The 17,401-nt window shown below is 38.0% G+C and overlaps 1 protein-coding gene across 3 annotated transcripts in view; it reads left to right on the plus strand.

The window, feature by feature from the left end:
* The window catches only part of CaMKII (Calcium/calmodulin-dependent protein kinase II), a 789,323-nt gene that overhangs the window by 366,042 nt on the left and 405,880 nt on the right, over window positions 1-17,401 (plus strand). For all 3 annotated transcript variants that reach the window (XM_090404176.1, XM_090404177.1, XM_090404178.1), the window contains exons 10-11: window positions 4,780-4,902; window positions 9,035-9,118. In XM_090404176.1, coding sequence (XP_090260302.1) covers window positions 4,780-4,902; window positions 9,035-9,118 — 207 coding nt within the window. The remainder of the gene's footprint in view (window positions 1-4,779; window positions 4,903-9,034; window positions 9,119-17,401) is intronic.

Below are 17,401 nucleotides of genomic sequence, written 5' to 3' on the forward strand. Positions count from 1 at the left end.
GTAACTTGCACACCTTATTCTTTTGTGAGTTGGTGGGATCTCGATCTATGATTTGATATGTAGACCGGTCTTGGAGCAGTGCATGCATTTTGCTTTCATGTTCTGTTGTATCCATTACTACAGTGGCGTTTCCTTTGTCTGATTTGGTTATTGTAATGTGATTATTATTGCATAGTTCTTTTAGAACTATTATTTCTTTATGTGGGATATTATTTTTGGGAGGCTTAGAATGGATAAGGATATTGGCCACGTCTAACCTAATATTATTGGCTATGGCTGGAGTCAAGTGGTAAATCCCACGTTCAACGGAAGCCATTATTTTGGTTTTAGGCACATCTTTTGGAGTAACGGCAAAATTATATCCAAGACTTAATGCACTCGTGGCCTCTTTGGATAAAGTTGTCAATGATAGGTTCACAACGACGCCATCTTGATGAAATTGCAGCTGCTGTGTAACATTGCATTGCTGGAGGATTTCAAATTTTTTCCGGTGTCGGTTTTTAACTTTAGCAAATTCTTTATTGGCTGTAGTGTCGGAGATTCTATCCAAAATATCCCATAGCTGCGGGTTCAAAATGTCAGATATTGTATCACGAAGTACACTGATCGAGGAATTTATTTTTGAAAGTTCTCGGCGAATAGCGTATATCTGTTCCTGTAATAGTGCTAAACTCGCTCTTTTATAAATACATTGGGCTTTGGCCGAGTGAAACTTGTTCCTAATTTTTATACAGTTTGGTATCAAATTGGTATCTCGGCACCTTTTTAAGAAGGCTAACGTGTTCAGTTGCCGTGCCAATTTTACTTTCCACTTACCGTATTGTCGTGCCTTACACACGATGTTATCTCTGTGAAGAATATTTATACGCGTGGATAGGCTTATGTGTTCGTCAGACGTTGTAATAGGTTTCACGGTATAATAAGAACACAGATGGTTAAGAAAATAACTATTTATTAACTTAAAAGCTAATATTTTGCTGGTATTATATCCAGCATCTTCAGAGCACACAACACAAAGTTTGTTACAAAGGCAAGACAACCACAATCCGGTGTAACAGTGGAGCTAGTAAAAGTGATTGCAGCGTGCAACACAAGACTAAAGTCCTAATATCGCGCCATCTAGGTTAAAAAAAAAAAAAAAAAAAGTTTTGAAATAGTAGTCCAAATGATAGTCTTAAAAAGTTTGAAAAGTATAAATTAAAAAATAAAAGTAATAAATATTAATTTGGTCTTAGGATGACTGTCTCCCAAATCTTTGTTAGATTTATACAGCCATACTTGTTAAGGTTTGGAGTATGTTTTAAGGCTTCTGTTGATTCCAGGAATAACCTCTCTGACTTGTAGAAGCTTCTGCGCATTACTTTTGTTTCTTTTCAATTGATCCTGTGTGCAGGGGTATCCAAAGCATGGTCTGCCAGACCCGACTTACCATAGCGAAAGTGTTGGATATATTTTTTGTGTTCACTGAGGCCGATGTCCACATTTCTTCCTGTCTGTCCATAGTAGGCTTGAGGGCAAGAACAGGGCACTTCATAGACACCTGGATGTGATAAAGGAGTGCATTTGTCCTTAGGTGAACGGATGAGAGTTGCTAATTTTATATAAGGTTTAAATACTGTGCGTAGTGAACACGTAGTGAACTCAGTGAACACAAAAAATATATCCGACACTTTCGCTATGGTAAGTCGGATCTGGCAGACCATGCTTTGGATACCCCTGCACACAGGATCAATTGGAAAGAAACAAAAGTAAAGTACCAAAGCTTCTACAAGTCAGAGAGGTTATTCCTGGAATCAACAGAAGCCTTAAAACATATTCCAAACCTTAACAAGTATGGCTGTATAAATCTACCAAAGATTTGGGAGACAGTCATCCTAAGACCAAATTAATATTTATTACTTTTATTTTTTAATTTATACTTTTCAAACTTTTTAAGACTATCATTTGGACTACTATTTCAAAACATTTTTTTTTTTTAACCTAGATGATGCCATATTAGGACTTTAGTCTTGTGTTGCACGCTGCAATCACTTTTACTAGCCCCACTGTTACACCGGATTGTGGTTGTCTTGCCTTTGTAACAAACTTTGTGTTGTGTGCTCTGAAGATACTGGATATAATACCAGCGAAATATTAGCTTTTAAGTTAATAAATAGTTATTTTCTTAACCATCTGTGTTCTTATTATACCGTGAAACCTATTACAACGTCTGACGAACACATAAGCCTATCCACGCGTACAGCTTAAGTGAGGCTTAAATTAAATCAGATTATCCCTCTTTTAAGACATACTCTAAAAAAATCTTAATATGATCACAATAGCTTAATTATATGGTACATGAAATAAAGAATGCAAATTTTATACATAAAGTAAAGAAGTTTCACTTTTAATTTCAGCTGATGTGCAGGTATTTCTTTTTCTTAGTAAGTTTAGTATGTTGGATTCTGAATGAATGATTTCTTTACAAGATTCCTTCATTCAGGATTCAATAATGGCAAAGCTGGAATTGTGGGTAGCCAGCTGAATAAATTTATGTGGAATACAAGTGAAATTAGCCAAAATACCAAAATAACAGTATACAAGACCCTGTTCAAACCAGCTTTAAGTTATGAATCAGAGAGTTGGGTTAGAAATAAAGCACTTGAATAAATTTAGTCTAATCCTTTATCCAAGTGTGTGCAAACAAAGTTTGCGCCTGAAAGTATCTTCAGGACTGGGGTAAAGTGGTATAACACCTGGCGACTCCTTGCAAAGGTGGAGTAAGCTACCAACACTCCTATCTCAGTATCTCCCATAATGCAAAACACATCTCCTTGTGGATATGTATAATGTTATGCATTAAGGGAAGGGCCACTACCCAGACTAGTTTCGACCTTTATTGAGGTCTCTTCAGTGGGAGCCAGGCCCAAGTGGCGATACCAAGGCAGAAGCATTAGCAAGGTCATCTCTTCCTATAGGAGCTGCCAAACGGTGTGCCACCTTTTTATTAAATTACTCTGGATTTAGGGAAAGATGTTGAAAGTTTCTTTTTCACTTGGTCAGACTATAATAAATTTAGTTTAATCCTTTATCCAAGTGTGTGCAAACAAAGTTTGCGCCTGAAAGTATCTTCAGGACTGGGGTACAGTGGTACAACACCGGGCGACTCCTTGCAAAGGTGGAGTAAGCTACTAATACTCCTATCTCAGTATCTCCCATAATGCAAAACACCCGACATCGGGTGTTTTGCATTATAGGAGATACTGAGATTAAGGAGTCGTCTGGTGTTGTACCACTTTATCCCAGTCCTGAAGATACTTTCAGGTGCAAACTTTGTTTGCACACACTTGGATAAAGGATTAAACTAAATTTATTATAGTCTGACCAAATGAAAAATAAACTTTCAATAAAGCACTTGATCAAACACTAGAGACCACGGAAATGAGGGTACTCAGAAAAATTAGAGGAGTGAACCAATAGCATCAGTGACAGAATGAGGAAAATAATCTTTCTGTTTAAACTGCCTCTTGCATATCTTAATGATAATTATTATTATTATTGATTCAGGCCTTCATGGAGTCACAAGACTCATCATGGAGGTGGGCCTCCACCCTAGAATACACAAATTCTATCATGCTACACTTTGAACTCATCGACTGTTCATCCTCTCACCACTCTGTCAGACAATGCATTCCACTGTTCAACCACCATCCACGAAAAGAAACCATCCTTATACTCTTGCTCACAAGTTCCTTTCGTAACCTCCAGGGATGGCCCCTTGTCCTCATTCCTTCACCCTGTTCTACCAAACAAAATTTATTTATTCTTATGGCAAAAGGAATACAAAACATGTACAGGTCAATGTCCAATCTGGAAAGCCAATCCAAGGTCTCATCAGTCACCTTGCAGATGTCCTGAAGGCCATCACAGTGAAATTGGCATCTTTGGCAGTCGTTCACAATATCAGTAATCGTCTGGGCCACAAGAGAACAATCACAATAAGGGTTGTCTAACAGCCTTGATTTATGTAGTAGGTAGCTGCATCTGCCCTGGTTAGTTCTGATTCTGTTGATAGATGACCAAAACTTCATGGGAAGAGTAAAACCAGGCTGCAGAGCACAGTGATCTTCTACCAGGAAGCTGTTTGTTGGAAGATTGTTGGACCAGTATTCTCTCCACATGTCAGGTGTTGATGGTAGGGCAGCTGAAGAGAGTTCATCCATGGACAAGAATGGCTTTCTAGATTTTAGGCGAAGACAGGTGGATTTATGAGAGTCTAGTGAAGGGGTAGAAGCGGGTTGCTCATCACTTTATTAAATTCTTTAATCGACGCTTGTATTCTCCTTATGATTGGTGGAACAATGTTAGATAGGACAGGCAGCCAGGAGAGAGAGAGAGGTGCTTCTCACTGTCCCACTAATTGTGTGCATGGTAGAATTTAGCTGGGTGTCTATAATGTTAGTGTGTGCACCAAACAAAAGAATTTCCCGGTATCAATCCTGTAGCTACCTCTCAACAGTTTAAATGTTCCAACCATATTACTCTCCTTCTTCTATCTACCATACTCTACAGTCCACATTCTTTTAGTCTATCTTCATAACTAACATTGTACAGTCCTGATACCATCTTTGTTATCCACCTCTGTTCCACGGTTAATTTATCCACTTCAAATCCTGGGTACCAAATTTGAGCACAAATAAGTTTAATGTTTGTATGCATTTTTTTTTCCGAAAGTATATAATATTATATTTGATATTGCATGCATTATAAAGTGGCAATGTATGTATTGAATTTCTGTAGTATCCTTCACCTGAATGGGACACAGTAACACCAGATGCCAAAAATCTTATAAACAGCATGCTAACAGTCAATCCAGCCAAGAGGATAACTGCAGGAGAAGCACTGAAACATCCCTGGATCTGTGTGAGTATTACATATAAAGAAATATTTTTATATACCTATGCCTTTTCAAATGATGTTATCAAAGCAATAAATTTATAAAAGATTGCTTACTTGTTTAGAGGTTATATAAATATTATTAATACTAGAGCTCTGCTCTTGTTGCCATTCCTCCAAGTTCATGTGGATGAATACGTGCATGCACCCAGGCAGTGTTATATGTTTTTATGGCTTGGAGAGTAAAAAAGGGGATCCTCATCAGGATGAGGATGACATTCTGACTAGAATAGATGGACAGATATGATGTGTTTCGTAAAGGTAAAAAGGGAGAGGGAGTACTATTGATGATAGAAAAAGAGTTATGTCCATACAAGGTAGAGATGCAAGATAGAAATAGTGCCAGTGGTTTTGAGGCAGTATGGTGTTGAGATAGAGGTGATAGATTAAAATACTCAGTCGGTTGTTGCTATATATCTGGTAATGTGGATGCTAGTGACTGTGAAATGTATAATCAAATTAGCCAAGCAAATAGAAAAGGGTGATCATTATGGGCGATTTTAATTATGGTAATATAGACTGGAATGATGAAATAGCAATCAAAGTAAAGAAAATTAGTTTCTTAAGTTTTTGAGGGACAAATACCTCAGGCAGTATGTAACAGTAAGCACACGAGGATTGAGGGTTTTGGATTTGATCATCTCACCAGATAATATTATTATAAATGAGTAGTCAAATCACCCTTCAGTTGGTGAGAGTGACCATGAAGTGATTACCTGGGTTGTTGCTAGCAGGGTGAGAACCTCTGTGAGGAAGGGGTATATGTGGAACTACAAGGCTGGTGATTATGAGATGCTCAGGAGACAACTTGCAGGTGTAGCATGGAAGGAGGAGTTGGCTGAAAGGAGATCAATGCAGATTGGGTGATATTCAAGAACTATCCAGTAGAAGCAATATCTAAATGTATTCCAAAGGTCAGAAGGTTAAATAAAGTCGACGTGAAATGGCTGAGTGAAGAGATTAAGCATGCGATAAAGAGGAAAAAGGTATTATGGAGGTAGCCTAAGAGGAGTGATAATAATCAATTCTATGAGGATTACAAAGAACATGCAAGGAGAATGACTTCGTTGGTAGGGATACCAAAAGTGAAGCATGAAAATGAAAGAAAAGGACTTGATACTATTCTACTTGTTGTTCTTCTGCAGCTGCTTGTCCTGCTTAAGTAGTGATATTTGTGGTGATATTTAATAATAATCTAAACCATGTCATTGCCTATACTGATGGATCATCTGATGAAGCACTCAACCAAGGATGAGCAGGGGTTTTTCTAACTCCAGCTGGAGGCGAATCAGAGAGTTGTGTATGGTGGGGAAGTTTCAAGGAGGCAGAAGGTTACAAGGTGGGGTCCCACAAGGCACAGTACTGAGACCTATATTGTTTAGCCTTTATATCAATGACATTGTCAGCGGATTGCAAGGGGATATTCAGTTCCCTTGTTGTTCAACTGCCAGTAAGCAAAACTCTAAGATCGAGAACTACAAATCTACGAGTTTCATATATACCAAAAAACTATCAGCGAATCCAAGTGTAAATGACCACTTGGTGGTACAACACCAAGGTTGAAAAAAGGTTGAAACCGGTGTGGGTAGTGACCTCTCCTCATAATATAATTACATTATTACATCCCCTAGGGGTTGTGTTTTTACATTATGAGAAAATATCGAGGATAGTGATGGAGATTGCTCCACCTTTGCCTCGAGTTGCCTTGGTGTTGTACTACCAAGTGGTCATTTACACTTGGATTCGTCGATAGTTTTCGGTATATATGAAACTCTTAGATTCGTAGTTCTCGATCTTAGAGTTTTGCTTACTGGCAGTTGAACAACAAGGGATTTGTATCCCCTTAATTATTATTAAGGATGCCAGAAAAATAGCTGTTTGGCTTTCAATTTGGGATATTCGGTTGTTTGCGGATGACGTAAAGCTGGGAAGAGTTATTAGCGCAGATGTGGTAGCCCTGCAAGAGGATTTGAATAAGCTAGATAGATGGTTAAATGAATGGGGGGTGTCAGTTTAATGCAGCAAAATGTAAGGTCTTGAGGTTTGGGACACTTCATACTCTATTGGAGGAGTTGTACTGAAGGAAATAGAGGAGGCAAGAGATCTGAGGTTGATGATTGATAGAAACCTGAAATTCAGGGGACATATTGCAAAGGTGGTGAAAGTAACACAGAGGATTTTTGCGATACTGAGAAGGACGCTGACCTGCAGAGATAAAAGAGTTATCATTCCGTTGTATAAGACCCTGACCAGACCACACTTAGACTATTGTTCTCATATTTGGTCCCCAGGATTTGAAGAGGATAAATTAACTGTGGAAAGAGTACAGAGGCAGATAACAAAGATGGTTTCAGGACTGTGCAGTATTAGTTATGAGGATCGGCTGAGGTAATGTGGACTGCAGAGTTTGGTAGATAGAAGAAGGAGAGGTGATATGATTGAGACTTTTAAACTGTTGAGAGGCAATTATAGGGTTGACACTAGGGAGTTTTTTCGCTTGGTTGAACAGCAGGAAAGAGTGATGAAAAGGGGCCATCCCTGGTAGTTACGAAAGGAAGCTGTGAGGTAGAGGGTGAGGAGTGGTTTCTTTGCATGGAGGGTGGTTGAACTGTGGACTGCATTGCCTGATAGAGTGGTGAGAGCGAGAACCGTCAATAAGTTTAAGGAGTGGTATGATAGACTTTGTGTTTCCTAGGTAGGGCCTCCTGTGATGAGTCTTTTTACTCTATGGAGGTCTGAATAATAATAATAATAATAATAATAAATGCAAATCAAACCACAGCTGACAAAATTTCTTCAAACTTCACTTGTGAATTAACAGCTATGCAAGCAGCTCTCAAAATTTAGCTTTCTAATCCAGTAATAAACATTACAGAAAGAATAACCATCTGCAGTGACTCAAAATCTGCACTTGACACACTAAAAAATGGAAAAACATAACTCACACAGGAAATTCATGAAGAACTTTAAATTTGAAAAATAAGAACTGTACATTGCAATGGATACCAGCTCATTTAAATATTGAAGGCAGTGAGAGAGCAGATAGTTAGCCAAAGAAGCAAGATACTTATTTCAAAAATTACACCCATTATCACTAACCAATGCTAACTTTGTCGCAAAAATAAGATTGGTAAAACAAACTATCAAGAAGAAGAATGAAATCGGCGAAATTAAGGAAAATAGAGAAATAATCACAGTCATCACTAGACTAAGGACGGAACATTTTAAAGGCAAATAAATTCATCCGGACGGTACTAAAAGCATATGAAATATGCAAGAACTGTCCAGGAGTCGAACTAACACCTGCCGATATGTATTCTTCTCCATCAAAGTTCAACAGATTGCCAAAGCAGTTCTACAGATCCACAGTCTTATCTAGAAGCTCATCAACAGACTTGACAACAACAATTAGGAGGTATCTTGTAATAGTGCCATGACTAAAGAAGCTATTAGGAAAGAATGTCAGTATTTCATGGGAAGTGATCAGGGATTGTTTGAGAGAAGCATTATCAGACTACATATCAACAGTCAGGAGGATAAAAATAAATACTGGGGATTAAGCGGATGAGTAGAGATATAAAGCCAGAGCTTCAAAAAAAAGAAAACATTCTGGAGGGAATATAAAGAAAAAAGTGATCGCCATACTCATAAGCAGTCCAAAGCACAAACAAGAAGGTGACTAGTATGGTAAGAAAGGCCAAATTGGATTATGAGAGAAAATTAGCTAAGCAGGCCAAACTAAATCCAAAAGAGTTTTTTCATAATTAGCAAGAAAGACTTCCTGCCATCAGCATTGATGAAGAGTGACCTTCATCAATGCTGATGGCAAGAAGGTGACAGAAACGAAAGAAATGGTTGAGGTAAAAAATTTCAATGTGAATTCAGCAGTGGGACTGACTAAATGTCATGTCTGCACATGTGCTCTGCATATGTATGAATTCCATGTCTTATGGATAGATATTGAATATAGTAACTATAATGTACATTGTTCTTATAATGAATGCTAGTCTCTAAGCAAATGACATTGACAACTATAGGTTGCATTCTACAATACTTGATGTTGATTTCAGTTAATGGTGTGTACTTCGATTTTTTTCAGCAACGGGAAAGAGTGGCATCTACTCTGCATAGGCAAGAGACTGTAGACTGTTTGAAGAAGTTTAATGCTCGGCGTAAACTCAAGGTAAGTGATAAATAAATATTAACAGTATTAATAGCATTAACAAATATATAGCATTTAGTCAGGTACCGATTTACTGACTAAATGCTAAATACTGACTTACATTAGAATGGATTTTTTTTACTCCTTTTATTGCAGGATTAGTTTGATTAGTGTCTTAATTTTATTTTCATCTAATAAGATTTATAATTTCTTCCCTTCTCCTTCCTTGCAGGTCATATCAGAATTTAAATCAGTTTCAATTAAATTTAGAATATAGTTGTTTCTTAATTAAGTCTGTAGTATTTTAATGTAACTAGACCAAAATGGCAGGGAAAGGGGAAGAGAATCTACATATCATGCTCTTCACCATTGCCTCCTCAAAGAGCAGTTAAAGCTTCTGGTGCCATGACAAAGCTGTTGTTCATAACTTTACTCATCCATGCTGCCATCGACCTCTCTCACACATTCAGATACTACTATTGCGATATTATTCCAAGGTAAGGCTGACCTGTTATCAGTCTTCTTCTCTAATTTTTTAAGAATGACTAAGGGAGAATTGCTTCTTCTGGCTTTTCATCAGAAGAAGGAGTTGATGAAAAGAAGTTGTCAGAAGAACTTAATAGCTTATTTACCAACAAATCTTCCTGGTTCAGGTAGTATACTTCATCTCTCCCATTGTGCTCAACATTTGCATTCCAAAATTAACATCCATCTTTTATCATCTATACAATTTGCATACTCATTTCATCTACCCATAGCATGGAAACAAACCTGAATTCAACTATTCTCCCCTCCCACAAAAAAGGGTGATCTGTCATTCTGCTGGCTTCACCTCGTTCTCCAAAACAATGGATAACATCCTTTCTTTTAGGCTTGCACGGTGATCCGAATGCATTTTTGAAAATTATGGAGACAACTACCGTGTTTGAATAAAAACTTTAGTTTAATATAACTAAAATCTACAATTCGACGTTTCGACCTTTATGTCAAGGTCATCTTCTGGAGCGTACAAATATACACAAGAAACAAGCTATACTACAATCAAACTGGTTCGTTAAAGACACTGACCAACGGCTACCACAATTGTTGGCCTGACCTCTGGTGGGAAAAAAAAAATTTAAAAATAAAAAATTATACATCAACACTAGAGTCCTATTATTTTTTGTGTTGTGCGGTGTAATTACACCGCACAAAAACCTGGTACGAAAGAAAATTTAAGGAATCCTGTGAAATCCTGATAAACCACCCAAATATCAATAACAAAGATGGTATGAAAATTCCAAGGATCTGGATGGCACACATTCAGCCAACCTAATATGAAAGATTCAACATAAGTCAAGACTCTAGCCAATCCGCTAGTATTAGAAACCATTCCACTCCAACTGGCTGGAATGTTAATATATGTATATAGTAGACAACACAAATAATAGGACTCTAGCGCTGATGTATAATTTTTTATTTTATTTTTATTTATTTATTTTTTTTTTTCCCCACCAGAGGTCAGGCCAACAATTGTGGTAGCGGTTGGTTAGTGTCTTTAACGAACCAGTTTGATTGTAGTATAGCTTGTTTCTTGTGTATATTTGTACGCTCCAGAAGATGACCTTGACATAAAGGTCGAAATGTCGAATTGTAGATTTTAGTTATATTAAACTAAAGTTTTTATTCAAACACGATAGTTGTCTCCATAATTTTCAAAAATGCAGTGGATAACATCAACAGCAGACTACTTCATTACCAAGAGGCCAATCAGTTAATTAGCCATCACCGGTATGGTGATGCCTTTGTTCACAAATTGTGAACAAAGGCATATTTTGTTCAATTTGCATAATTTGCATAAAGAAATATGCACAATTTGCATATTCCTTTAGGTGGCAGTGAAGTGAGATCTTTCTCATAGGGCAGTGATATAATCAAAACTTGATTATGGGTTCCAAGACTATGCATCTACCAGGAAGTGTACCCTGTGATGGCTGGACCCTATTCACTATCAAGCCATCATAATTGCAACTAGAACAAATCAAACTCCATCTATTCCTAGTTTGTACATAGACATCAATAGCTGTCTCTTTTGTTATGTTGTTATGTACCATCCTGTCATTTTTGAATCTTCGTGATCCTGTGAACAAAGGCTCTACATCTGACTTGACCTTTTTTCACTTTCCCAATGTGTTCAGATGACGACCAAGAATAGTCGAAACGGACCGCACCCCTGCAACCCCCTTTTCCCCTTCCCCCTCCCTATATAAAAAATCAACCCTTTCACCCTTTCCTACCCTATATAATATAATAATATAAATGTTTATATATATATATTACTGAAAAAAAACTGGGTTTTTCTATTTTAATTCTCCCAAATTGACTACCCCCCCCCTCTGCACACTCAGTAGTTTTTGGACATCGCAGAAAGAAGAAAAGCCGCAACACCCAGAAAAAGGTATGCGTAAATTTCTCTTCCTCATGGTACATATACTTTTTGATAAATTTACATCTACAATGCCCTAAGAATCCACGAGTAAATAGCCAATGACATTTAAACAGGGGCACTCCTAAACTGAAGCAGGCAAAATAGCTGTAATTATAATAGTTTATTAAGAGGAGTAACATGGGAGTTTTCCCAGAAATAATATACATATATTATGACTTTTTTTCCCATGACTCTCCTTCTTTTAATTTCATCTTCACATTTACCATCATTTCTGTTTCTAGACCCCAATAAAAGATAACTTTCAGTGATTTCTATTTTATCTCCCTCTGTTATATCCAGTTTTGGCATCCATACATCACTACTGGAAATTTAAATTGCCAGAAGCCATCACTTTTGTTTTGCAGAGTTTAAATTAAGTCTGGCTTTGTACTTTCCCTCTACCAATAGAATGAACTGCTCCAGATCTTCCTTAGTTTCTGCTGTGAGGGTTGTATCATCTACATATCTTAAATTGTTTATTTTTGTCCATTGAGACAAAAAATGACTCATCTTGAAGGCCCATCCTAGAAAACACAAAGTTTGTCATACCACTCGAACTCATTGACTGTTCGTCCTCTCACCACTCTATCAGGTAATGCATTTCATGGTTCAACCACCCTCCACACAAAGAAACCGCTCCTCATCTCTTGCCCACAACTTCCTTTCATAACTTCCAGGGATGGTCCCTGGTTCTCACTCCTTCCCTCTGTTCCACAAAGCGAAAGAACTCCAGTGTTAACCCTGTAACCACCTCTTAATGGTTTAAAAGTCTCAATCATATCATCTCTCCTCCTCCTATGCAGTTTATTGATCCTCTTCAAATCCTGGGGACCAAATTTGAGAATAATAGTCCAAGTGTGATCTGATCAGGGATTTATACAGTGGAATGACAACTCTTTTATCTGTGCAGGTCAGTGTCCTTCTCAGTATTACAGCAATTCTCTGGGTTACCAAAATACCTTTGAAATATGTTCCCTGAATTTCAAGTTTCTATCAGTCATCATGTGAGATTGCTTACCTCTCCTACCTATTCCAGTGCAGTTTCTCTGACAGAATATGCAGCCTCCCATCCCCAAACTTCAAGACTACATTTTGTTGCATTAAACTGAAATCCCCATTCATTTGCCCATCTGTCCAGTTTATTCAAATCCTCTTGCAGTGTTACCACATTACTATTACTAATAATCCTTCCCAGCTTCACATCATCTGCAAACAACTTAATATCCCCCTGCAAATCACTGACAATGTCATTGATATAAAGGTTAAACAATAGAGGTTCAAGTACTGACCCTATAGGATCCCACTTGTAACCTTCTTCCTCCATGCCCCTTCTACCCACACACACACACACACACACACACACACACACACACACACACACACACACACACACACACACACACACTATAATACCAATCATATAGCCATATTCTGAATCCCATTCACTAACCTGACATATAAATCCATGTGCTGCAACTTAAATATCAGGTTCTCATGTGGTACACTGTCAAATAACTTTGTAAAATCCAAAAGAATGACAGAATATGCCTTTCCCTCATCAATTGCTCTTGTCACTTTATTATAAAAGGCAATCATATTACTAAAGCAAGAGCATGCTTAACAAATCCATGTTTATGGACACAGATAACATTACCCTCATCTGTCCAAAGCTGCATATGGTCCACCACTAATCTCCAAGATCTTAACAGCTACTGATGAAACACAAAGTGGTCTATAAGCGGACACAATTTGGTGTAAAGTGGATGACAAACAATATCAAACAGGAACTGCAGTTGAAAAAGAGATTATGGAAGATATACAAGGAGAGGGGTGGAGGACAGATACACGAAGAATATAAGACGCAGGCCAGGAGAGTGACCAGAACGGCGAGGAAGGCAAAACTGGAATATGAGAAGAGATTGGCACTAAGATACAAAGAGAATCTTCGAAAATATTTTAGCTATGTGGTCAGTAGGCAGAGAAACGATTGTGGAAGAAGGACATTGTGGGATAAAAATGGGAATAGAGTGACTGATGCAGAGGACATAGTGGAGTTTTTCGATGAACACTTTATTGGAGTATTTCATCCTGGAGGAGGTTTTAATACTAGAGGGATAGGGCAAGATCATGGTTTAGAGGTGCAGGAAGAGAGTGCGTTCCAAATACTGAGTACTCTGGATACCAATAATGCTGTTGAACTGGATGATATTTCACCATAGGTTTTGAGAGAATGTGCTAAAGAACTGACAGCTCCATTGAATTGGCTTTTCAATAAAAGTCTGGCTGAAGGAAAGGTACCCAGGAAATGGAAGGAAGGTAAGATAGTGCCGCTGCATAAGGGCGGTAGCAGACTGGAAGTGTCTAATTATAGGCTTGTTTGTGTGTCATCAGTAGTTAAGATCTTGGAGAAATTAGTGAGGGAATATGCAGCATTGGGTAGATGAGGTAATGGTATCTGTGAGAATGAACATGGATTTTTTAAGGGGCTCTCTTGCTTTAGTAATATGATTGTCTTTTATAATAAAGTGACAAGAGCAGTTGATGAGGGAAAGGCATATACTGCCATTTTTTTTGGATTTTGAAAAGACGTTTGACAGGATAAACTTATCATGCCACATGATATGCTAATATTTAAGTTGCAACACATGGGTTTAAATGTCAGGTTAGTCAAATAGATTCAGGATTTGGCTGACTGATAGGTATCAGAGAATTGTGTATGATAGGGCAATATCAGGGAAGCAGAAGGTTACAAGTGGGGTTCCACAGGGCTCGGTACTGGGACCTGTATTGTTCAATCTTTGTATCAATGATATTGTCAATGGATTTTGATTGCAAGGGGACATTCAGTTGTTTGCAGTGACGTGAAGTTGGGAAGGGTTATCAGTAATAATGCAGATGTGGCAGCCCTGCAAGAGGATTTGAATAAACTTGACAGATGTGCAAATAAATGGGGTTTTCGGTTCAACGCAGCAAAATGTGAAGTCTTGAGGTTTGGGATCCATCGATGGGAGGATGTGTACTCGATTGGAGGAGCTTTACTGCAGGAATTAGGGGAAACAAGAGATCTGGGGGGTGATGATTGATAGAAAACTGAAATTCAGGGAGCATATTGCAAAGGTGGTGAGGATAACTCAAAGGATTGCTGCAATACTGAGAAGGACGCTGACCTGCAGAGATAAAAGAGTTATCATTCCATTGTATGAGGCCCTGATCAGACCACACTTAGACTATTGTTCTCAGATTTGGTCACCAGGATTTGAATGGGATAAATTGACTGTGGAAAGGGTACAGAGGCAGATAACAAAGATGGTTTCAGGACTGTACAATATGAGTTTTTATGAGGATTAACTGAGGGAATGTGGATTGCAGAGTTTGGTAGATAGACGAAGGAGAGGTGATATGATTGAGACTTTTAAACAGTTGAAAGGCAGTTACAGTGTAGATATTGGAGAGTTCTTTCACTTGGTGGAATGGCAGGAAGGAGCGATGACGAGGGGCCATCCATGGAAGTTACGAAAGGAGGCTGTGTGCAAGAGGGTGAGGAGTGGTTTCTTTGCATGGAGGATGGTTGAACCTTGGAATGCATTGCCTGAGAGTTGTTGGAGTGGGGACAGTTAATGGGCTCAAGGAGTGGTATGATAGACTTTGTATTTCCTAAAAATGTTCTCCCACGATCAGTCTTTTGACTCCATGGAGGCTTAGATAATAATAATAATAATTTGACACTTCCAGTCTGCTACCAACCTTATGCAATGGCATTATCTTACCCTTTTTCTACTCCGTGGGTATCTTTCTCTTGGCCAGACTTTCATTGAAAAGGTAGGCCAAAGAAGCTGTCAGTTCTTTAGCACATTCTCTCAAAACCTGTGAGAAATTCTATACAGTCCCACTGCTTTATTGACATTCACAGCATTCAGTATTTGAAACACTCTCTCCTCTTGCACTTCTAAACCTTGAACCTGCCCTATCTCTCTAGTATTAAACCTACTTCTCCAGAATGAAATTCCTCCATGTCCTTTGCATCATTCACTCTATTCCAATTTTTATCCAGCAATGTCATTCTTCCACATTCATTTCTCCTCCTACTGGCCACATAGCTAAAAAATTCCTTAGGATTTCTTTGGATTTCAGGGCCAGTCTCTTCTCATATTCCAGTTTAGTCTTCCTTACCATACTAATCACTCTCATGTCCTGAGTGTTATATTCTTCATGCATCTGCTCTCTGCCCTTCTCCTTATATCTCTTCCATAACCTTCTTTTCAGCTGCAGTTCCTGTTTGATATTATTTGTCATCTGCTTTACACAAAATTGTGTTCTCTTCACTCATGGTATGCAGATTACTATTGCTTCTAATAAATATTCCACATACATCTCATCCAAGTCAAAACCTGATGGTCACTCTCTCCAACTGGAGGCAGAGATACCATCTCAGTTATTATCAGCTCTTCTAATGCTATGGTCAAATCCAAAACTCTTGAACCTCGTGTTTCTTCTACTACATGTTGCCTAAGACATTTGTCCTTCAAGAATTCCAGAAATTCAATTCCCTTATTAATACATGCAGTTTCCTCTTCCCAATTTATACTGCTGTAGTTAAAATCTCCCATAACAATCGTTCTTCTTGCACTTGCCATGCTTAGATATTCCCATTGATCTCATTACAATCCACACGATGAAAAGCTTTCTTATAATCAATATAAACTGATAAATATTTCCTTTTGAAATTCTTTTGTTCTTTCCATAATCCATCTCATGTTTGCTATATTGTCTCTAGTTTCTCTACCTCTTCTAAAACCTGTCTGCTCTTGTGGCATTTCTCTATTCACATATGACTCCAGCCTTTGTTGGATTACTTTCAGCATAACTTTACTCATGTGAAATTAAAGCAATGGTTCTATAATTCTCACAATCTCTGGGAATTGGTTTTATTGGAATTCAGATGAATACTGATGTTTTTCAGTCTCTTGCAGTATATTTTCTTCCAAACCAGTCGACAAATTTCAGTCATTATATTCACTACCTTATCCCCAGCTGCTCTCAATAATTCCACTGACACTCTATCAGCTCCAGGAGCTTTTCCTTTTGGCAGCTATTCCATTGCTGATATCACTTCACTTTTCATTATAATGGGCTCCTCAGATTCTGGCCTTCATTATTATTGTATTTGTTGTACAAATATTCTTTCCATCATTTTTTCACCGTTTCTTCTTCCATCAGACATTTTTTTCTGAATTGCTTTTTACAACTCCTAATCTAGGGATAAATTTCCCTGTAATATCATTTATTTTTCTAAGCTGACCTCTTGTTCTACACATACTATTGCTTTCTTCACTTTCCTTGCACATTTTGTTTAGATGTCTTTCTTTATCTTTCTTAGCCTGTTTTTGGAAATCTGCACTCAGTTCTCTAACTCTCAGTTTCTCTGGGGTTTCATTTTTCTTCTTTCCTCTGCTATTTGTATAGCTTCTCTTCTTCTGATAACCATTTATGATCTTTCTTTATTGTTGCTTTATTAAGAGTCTTCTTTGCTGCTTCTATGACTGTATATTTTGTTTCTTTCCATAGTTCTTCTACGCATGGATAGGGTTATGTGTTGTTAGAACGGTTTCGACCTTTATAAAGGTCGAAACCGGTCTGGGTAGTGGCCCCTTGCCTTTAATACAAAGCATCATACATCTCCTCCAGGAGATGAGTTTTGCATTATGGGTAAATATTAAGATTAGTGATCAGAGCTTATTCTACTTTTACCATGAGTTGCCTTGGTCTTGCACTACGTGCAGGGTCAGCTAGACTTGCATTACGTGCAAGCGCAAACTTGATTTATTTGTCTGTTTGCT

The sequence above is a fragment of the Typopeltis vanoorti genome, chromosome 14, assembly GCF_054136105.1.
Source record: "Typopeltis vanoorti isolate ZY-2024b chromosome 14, IOZ_Tvanoo_1.0, whole genome shotgun sequence".
Taxonomy (NCBI): Eukaryota; Metazoa; Arthropoda; class Arachnida; order Uropygi; family Thelyphonidae; genus Typopeltis; species Typopeltis vanoorti.